At 33.1% G+C, this 8,594-nt stretch overlaps 1 protein-coding gene across 3 annotated transcripts in view; it reads right to left on the reverse strand.

Annotated features, from left to right (window-relative positions):
• Window positions 1–929: 929 nt before the first annotated feature.
• LOC107443797 (glutamate-gated chloride channel) overlaps window positions 930–8,594 on the reverse strand; it is an 85,034-nt gene continuing 77,369 nt past the window's right edge. For all 3 annotated transcript variants that reach the window (XM_071188200.1, XM_043040925.2, XM_043040924.2), the window contains 2 exons: window positions 6,333–6,709; window positions 930–3,509 (listed from right to left, as the gene is read on the reverse strand). In XM_071188200.1, the coding sequence (XP_071044301.1) occupies window positions 3,237–3,509; window positions 6,333–6,709 (650 nt within the window). In that variant the 3' untranslated portion in view covers window positions 930–3,236. The remainder of the gene's footprint in view (window positions 3,510–6,332; window positions 6,710–8,594) is intronic.

Raw genomic sequence — 8,594 nt, forward strand, 5'->3', positions numbered from 1 at the left:
GTTTTATTTACTTAATTATAGAATTAGTAATTAGAAAATTAGTAATTTAATAATTCGAGCCGCAGTGGCTCGGGAATACAGCGTTCACCTCCCAATGAGATGACCCAGGTTCAAATCCCAGCGGTGGCTGGTTGACACGAATTCTCCCCCCTCGCACCAACCATAGTGCTGACGTAAAATATCCTCAGTGGTAGACGGCTCCTGGGTCAAAAAACCGTCTGAGGTTTTCGTGGTTTTCCTCTCCATGTAACGCAAATGCTGGTTAGTTCCCTCAAAAAGTACTCCACGATGGCTATTCTGTCCCAATTCTTGATTTAAGAGTTCCCTTGTACTCTGGATTGGGTTCAAAATTGAGTTACAAGACTATGGAGTTAAACATTGATAGTTGTAAACTCAGAATTGAGTTGGCTGTTCCACGCCGCGGGTATAGAATAAAATAAAATTTCTTAATTTGAAAATTGTAAAAACTATTATTTGAGATTCGAAAATCAATTTAATTATACATAAGATCAGAGATTTTATTAACAAATCTTGCACAATTTATTAGCAGGTGACATTCAAAACTTATATTACAATCAAAATGTACAATATATATATACATTCAACTGCCATGCTTATAAATAACTTTTATAGAACTCGTATTTAAGTATATTTTATAATACAAATAAATAATGCACGATCCATATTAGGAGTGACAATGAAAAGTATGTACAAGCATTAAACTGTTTTTATAATTCTTTACAATCCCGAGTTGTGCCTGAAGTAAAAAAAAAGTGTTAAAATGGAGAAGCTTTAGGCTAACCTTTAAAAAAATGCAAGTTTAAAAAAAAACAAAAATGTAAGCTTTTTATTTATTTAATTAGAAAATTAGTAATTTCTTAGTTTGAAAATTGAATAAATGATTGTTCGAAAAATCAATTTAATTACACTTAATATCAAGGATTTTATTAACAAACCGTATACAATTTATTAGCAGGTGACATTCAAAACTTATATTACAATCAAAATGTACAATATATTTACATTCAAATTGTCATGCTCATAATTAACTTACATGAACTGAAATATTTTTTATAATACAAATAAATATGCCATCATCCATTTTAAGAGTGACTATATTAAGTATGTCATATGAATAAATGAAGTTTTTAATTACTAATTATCTGAAGTCAAACATTATAAATTGGGTGCATTCAAGCCATATTGTGATTACATTGGTAAGATAAGATTATTCATAAGGAAATTTTAACTGTTTAAATTGTTTGCTATTTAGAATAGATTGTTCACTATTTAAATGAGTCGCTACATTAGTTCCATGACATTGTCTCAAGCAATGGAGATAAATCGGTAAAGTTATTTCTGATGATTTTATTTCTAAATTTTTAATGTCCAAGAAAAGCTAAAGCTGTTATTATTATTCAGAGAAAATTGAATTTTAACACTTCTTTTGAATCGTAATTTTCTGAGAATCACCTAGAGGCGAAAAAAGAATTTCAAAAATGTTCTTATCATATTTAAATTCGCTCCATAAGTTTGAGATGGATTATTAGAATTTGAAAGACTGCTACTTCTTTTTCATTTTAAAAAAGTGACTACGGTAGAATTAAATTTCGATTTTCAGGAATTTGGATATTAAGCTGGACTTCAGGGAAATGCAACAAATTGAGAATAAAAGAATGTTGTTTGTTAAATTTTTATCAATTTTGATCAGTTAAAATTTTAAGCAAGAAATGATTACATTTTTAACATTTGTCGTCTTAACGGTTTAAATTTTTTGTGTATTATTTTATTAAAGCTCATTCATTTCTTTATTAAAGCTCATTCATTTCTTTATTAAAGCTCATTCATTTCTTTATTAAAGTTCTTTAGAGTTCTAGAACGTGGGGATCCGATCAGAGACTCAATCAGACCAGAAAACATACTAATTAAAAATAAATACTGTTTTTCTGAAGAATTAGAATTAAATAATCGGAAATAAGGAATTCGGGAAGTATGACACAAGTAGTTTAGTCTGTATCTGCTTGAAATTAAAAAAATATGACACTGATAGTATAGTTTGCAACAGAAATATGGAAAATATGACAATCATAGTTTAATTTATCGAGCGTTCAAAGTTCGATCTCTCTAAACTGTCTACTAGGTCTGAAGTTTTTTTTATATCACGGAAGAAAAAAAACGCGAACCTTTCCACACAGAATTTTAAAATTTATTTGCTTGAAAGTTATTAAAAAATTTTAAGTATGGGGCATGTCCCTGTGTAATTTTCTACTTCAAAATTTGAAAGAAACTGGAGTTATAGAAAATACGCTTATATTAAAAATTTTAAGTGTTTTCCAGTCATAAAATGGCCTATTTTAATGCGAATCCGCCCAGAAGAAAGTAAAGGTGGCTGGTGAGCAATGCTAACCATATCGTTGATCTTGAAATTGTAGATACTTAACCCTTTGACGCAGAATTTTTATTAAACATATTTTTCATACGTTTTTCATTGTTTTGCATTAATTTAGGTAAAAATAAGTGAAAAATATTATATTTAGCATTTTAATAATGTATGTTTATGAAATACAACATGAAACACCGGTGCCTTTTTCTACGTTAAAGGTAAAAGTTTTTAAACATGGCTCACTTCCAGACAATAATTTTTTAAATCTGCTCTTATTTAGATCCAAGCTATACGTAGTTCATCATAGAAATTTCTTTAATTTACTAAATTAATTATTGATACATTTTTTAGTATGAATGGAAAATAGTTTTTAAATTACTTTTTTTGGATTTTATATTTTAGTACAAATATAAACAAATATAATTCCGATAATCTTACAGATCTTTCTCATTAGTTATTAGACTGTTTTTTATTATTAAAAAATGGCTAAATATATTTTTACATGTAATTAGAACGTCGAAAAAAAAATATATTAAAGTGATACCGGTATCCCTTCTGCGTCAAAGAGTTAATCTGTATGATACTATTGGCTGACAATTGTCTATTGCGGGGAAGTGCTTCACCTTATACGAGCAATTCAATCTATTTTTTTAAATTTAGGCACGCATGAAAAACATTGAACTTTTAATGATGTTTTTCGAACAGTTATTACCACTTGAAAATAATCAGAATAAGAATTGTTGCATTTCCCTTGGATTTTTCTTCTTATATAGCCAGAGATTTTCGAATAATTTCAATGAAATTTTAAAAATAAAGCATTTTCTGAATTTCAATCTAGCTATAAATATTTACTTTAAAATCGTTCGGGAGATTTTGCTGATGGTTGTATTTCCCAATTTTCATTATTATGAGGTAATATACCGGCAAATACAATGAAATACAGACAAACAAATATCGTGAAGAGACTAGGAAATAAGATTTTAGCAATACTTTCTATTTTAAATGACAATTCTCGTGAAGTCATTCTCGAGAATTTTGATTCATGTGCTCTGATCCATGCAAATTTAGAACTTTCTTTCTTTTCACTCTTTTCTTTTTGGTCTGAATCTTCAGTTTCTTCTCTTGTCTGCAAAATATATTAAACAAATACTTAGGTAATGTTCAACAGAACAAAGCTGTCTTATAAATGATACTCTACTGTTAGTGTTGTAGTGACAAATTTTACCGTGGCGGGACACTAAAAATTCAACTATATTAAGGTCATTTTTTTTCTGAAAATAACCTGTGGAAATCTTATCAAAACTTTTGTTTCTAACTGCATTTTGCTTATAACTTTTTAAATGATGCTTTATGGTTAGCGTAGCTGGGACAAATTTTTCCGTCAATAGTTCAAGTTCCGCAGTGGACTGACCATAAAGACACGGTTCCCAGTAGAACACCGAAATCAAGCATCACTGACTGCGGTCAGTAAGCGGGTGGGTGATCACTCGGATCAGTCAGCGTAGGGACCGAGGGTGTGCGGTATTGGTCCTCGTTAAACTGTTCTACCGTAAAGTGCTTGACTTCGCGGGCAGGTCGTTGGGCTACCGAAGCAGAGGTGCCATCGCCTCTGCAGAGGATCAAAATTGTGATGGCTTGTCTTCGGATCATCCTCAGGGATGTTGCCCAGACCGTCGCCAATAGCGCATTGTGCAGCTCTAGTGCGACGTAAATTAACTACTACTACTACTTTAGTTCGGCGTAAATAAAATACCTACCATAAATTCAAATATATTATTTTATTCTTTCTTGAAAATAAAATGTTGAAAACTTATCGAAACTTTGGTTCCTAAATGTATTTCGTACTCTCTAAGTTATGTCCAATTTAATGTAAGATTTTAAGTGAGTTTTCCCCCATTTAATTAAAATTTTTGATATAATTTAATGCTAAAAACATAGTGTCTTGCCAAATACAAAGATCATAATTTGTTTTCGTTTTTAAACTTTAAAGATAAATTTATAAAAGTTCAAGACAATTTGCAACCAGTAAATATCTGTAAAATTGATTAAAAAATGGTATTTTTTCCAAAAAAAGAAAAAAAAAACAGTGGGGGTGCTTTGTTTTTCGCTCACTACACCCTTGTTATGGTTCAATACAGGATTAGAATGCAAAATTAACTGCTAGATGGTATACGTATGATATGTTATGTGGTAGCATTTGGAACTTTATGAAAATTGCATAATGGTGTTTTGCGACTTTTTAAGTTGTAAGCCTAAATTAGTTAACGTTGTTCAAGCTGGATGCGATAAGTACAGAGCATAAAAAAAGTAATCGAAACACTCTGAATAAATTTCCATTGATCGGATTTTCACGTATTAGAACTCGATCCTAAGGGTTTGAGGAGGTGACCTCAAATATTCTAATTGATCAGTACAGACGATATTTTAAGTTTCAAAACCTGACGTAAAAATGTATTTTCTGTGAATAAACGTACCTCGTTTTGACGGATTATAATTCCTGACCCCCAAAATTTAGGGAATAGCCGCAAACTGGGAAACATGGTCCCAATAGTTTGGTCAGATGACAGGACGAAATTTGGACCCCTTCATGTTAATTTTATTTTTTGCCACAAATTTATATTTTCCCACAAATGCTGATTCATCTCTTCGATGATCTTGTTAAACTTGCTTAATTTGTCGATTGGCATATTGCAAGAGTTCAATATTTTTTTATACTTTTTGTTCAATAAACATTCCCTTTTTTCCTTTGTCCATGTTTTGTCTGTCTCGGTTGCGTTTTATTTGGGACATACCATAATATTTTGCATAGAATTATCTTTGGATAAGCGAATTTTATAATTTTATGCAAGAATTTTTCAGAACGCTTAAAAAGTTCTCGAGATATGGCAAAATTGACAAAAATAAAATTAACAGGTCCAAACCTTGACCCCTCTCCTGACCAAACTATCGGGACCGTATTTTCTAGATTGTGGCTGCCCCCTATATTTTGAGGGTAAGGGATACAGAGCCGTCGAAAATCGGGTGCTTTTTCAAAGAACGTACGTTTCTATTCTTGATTTCGTAATTTAAAATACCGTCTACACTAATTAATTAGCATATTTGAGGTCCTCCCCTTGAAACTTCAGGATTGAGTCCTAGATCATGAAGATCCGATCATTAGATCAAAACTTATTCAGGTTGGTCCTTTTTTTATTCTACACACTGTGCATATTAAACAGTTATATCCTCTAAAAAGCTTGCAGATTTTTTTGCATCATTTTATATACCCATAATTTTACACGGGCCATTTATACGCTGTCAAATATGTCCCATGGGCTACCTTTTTAAACCACTATAATTGAGTTCTGGTGCAGAAAGATCTAGTTACTAGATCACAGATTATACACAGTGTTCCACTTTTTCTTTTTAGCTCACTGTACACAATGAAGCTAAACATTTTAACTCTTATATAACCCCTCTCTTTGATTAACTCTTTACGAGCTAGGTCTTAACCTTTACTCATCGTTAACAGGAGTCCTGTCATCAGACTTGCGACGCCTTAAAGCGAACGAAAACTTGATTTTTCACTGATCTCTCTAGCCTGCTTTTAAGCAAGCATTGTTAAGCGAAGACAATGGATGAATTTAGGCATGTGATGATTTGCTCCTTGCGTCACGTGGTTTTTTTCCCGTTAATCCTTGCAAGGATTAACGGGACATAATCGCCTATCACCCTAACATTAGGAATGGTGTAAAATTTGACAAGCCTTGTTAGCAGGCTTGTAACGTCAGGAGATCAGAGGCCTTATTTCAGTTATTATGCAAATAGAGTGTTAGAAGTAGGTAGAGGAGTCAGTCTGACACTAAGGCTAGAAATTTTTAATACCTCTGCTCATGTGTCACAGCCAATAACTTTTTAGCAAACAGCCATATTAAAAAAAATGAATTGAAATTAAATAGAATCGGCTTACCTTTTTGCACTGACTACAGACATACTGTAGAGCTGATTCTTTTGGAATTTCAGGCAAAGGTTTTCGATATAGGTAATTAACTACAACGAATTCTAAGAGTGAACTGTATATAAAGAACATACAAACACCATCCCATAAGTTCATTGCTGTCAGGTTAGACACCACGGGTAATGATGATCTGAAGTTGTTTGTTGTTGTACAGAAACTCAACATAGTTGTCACACCAATCATTACTCGAGCTGGAACAACTCCTTTATCCAACCAAAAACTGATAAACGCACTGGTTACAAGAATCATTCCTGGTACAAATACTGAACTGAAGTAATAATTTTTATCTCTTGTAAAAACAAGCAATATATGAAGACAGCTGTAGTTTCCTGCAATAGCATACATGACATTTTTATTAAAGGAATAAACACATGATAATGAATAAGTTAAAAGTTTATTTTATAAATTTATAACCATCTTGAACAGCCGTCCCAATTTCTGGGTTTACGACTACTAATGTTCAACTACGTAGCCTTGTAATTTTGAACCCTATCCAGAAGACAAGGGAACTCCTGGTTCAAGTATTGGGAGAAATTTGCCTTCGTGGAGGTTTTTTCGATGGAACTAACCCGGATTTGTGTTAAATGGAGAGGAAAACCACTGGAACCTGTCATGNAATATATGAAGACAGCTGTAGTTTCCTGCAATAGCATACATGACATTTTTATTAAAGGAATAAACACATGATAATGAATAAGTTAAAAGTTTATTTTATAAATTTATAACCATCTTGAACAGCCGACCCAATTTCTGGGTTTACGACTACTAATATTCAACTGCGTAGCCTTGTAATTTTGAACCCAATCCAGAAGACAAGGGAACTCCTGGTTCAAGTATTGGGAGAAATTTGCCTTCGTGGAGGTTTTTTCGATGGAACTAACCCGGATTTGTGTTAAATGGAGAGGAAAACCACTAGAACCTGCCATGGTAAGCCTGACGGCAAGGGGACTCTAACCCATGATTCGTCTTCCACTGAAGATATTTCACATCAGCACTGTGGTTTATGACAGCCGGATGCGGAATTCGTATCGACCAGCCATTGCCGGGATTCGAACCCGAGTTAAAAGTTTGGGAAATATATATTAATTTAGCTATATTGTTTAAGCATGCAAAGCGTTTGCTAGAAATATATATTCTAGATATTATTTTAACGCTGTTTTTTCGAAGCTTTCTCACCAAGGAAAAAAAACAATACTTAAAGAGCCGTATGCTTGAAGCAATGCGATTATTTTAAACTATATATATAATCGTGCCGTGAAGAATTATCTGGGCTTTAGGGCAGGCAAATAACTTGCAAATAACTTGGATACTATCTGACAGCCGTAGTTCAATTCAACACCTCAAAAATTGGGCCCTCATTGGAGATAAAACCAGTTTTTCGATCTTACAAAAAGTAAAGCTCATTTCCCAACAGCATGAGGTCCACTTTCAATGGATCCCGTCCCACGTCGATATCCACGGCAACGAGTTGGCTGAGACTCTTGCAAAGAAGGGACTAGACCATCCAGTCCCCTCCACCTCAGAGCTTACATACCTTGAACTTTTTGCAAGGCAAAAGGCCCAGAATAAACAAAAGTGGTTGCTTCCACCTATTCACTACTGGTATAAAGCAAAAAGACCAGGACTCTCTCTATCTCTCCCTGGTGACAGGCAAACCAACACCTGCCTATCCCGACACCTGAAAAGTCTCACATTTTCTGCAAATCAAAAGATCTTTCCTCTTTGCCCTAAATGCCAACAAAACCAGGCATAACCTGAACACATCTTGATCTGTTTAGGGCTGGACTGGAACGATATTCATTCCTCTCCCATTCTGGTTTCGGATTTTCTCAATGTTAACGGATTCATTGATCTGGTCTGACCCCGTCAGACCAGATGGGAATTAGCAACAACAACAACAAAAGTTATTAAACTTTTTTAAAAATCACCAATTTGGGGAAGTTTCTCTACCTAGAAATCACTGCCTTATTTTATTTTTAGCTTTTACAAATATTTATGAGCCCAAGTAATGCAGCATAAAATAATGTGGATATGGAGGTGATGGTGGAGATGATTCTAATAATTGCTTTTCAATTCCTATATGTTTTTTCGGATAAGAAAACAAGTTTTGGTGTTTTCACTTCCACCTTTCTCAATAGTTATTCGATTTCAATAGCATTTTTAATATGTATAGTTTTTTGAATATTCATTCGTTGCAAGGATTATATATATATA

Source organism: Parasteatoda tepidariorum, chromosome X2 (genome assembly GCF_043381705.1).
Source record: "Parasteatoda tepidariorum isolate YZ-2023 chromosome X2, CAS_Ptep_4.0, whole genome shotgun sequence".
Taxonomy (NCBI): Eukaryota; Metazoa; Arthropoda; class Arachnida; order Araneae; family Theridiidae; genus Parasteatoda; species Parasteatoda tepidariorum.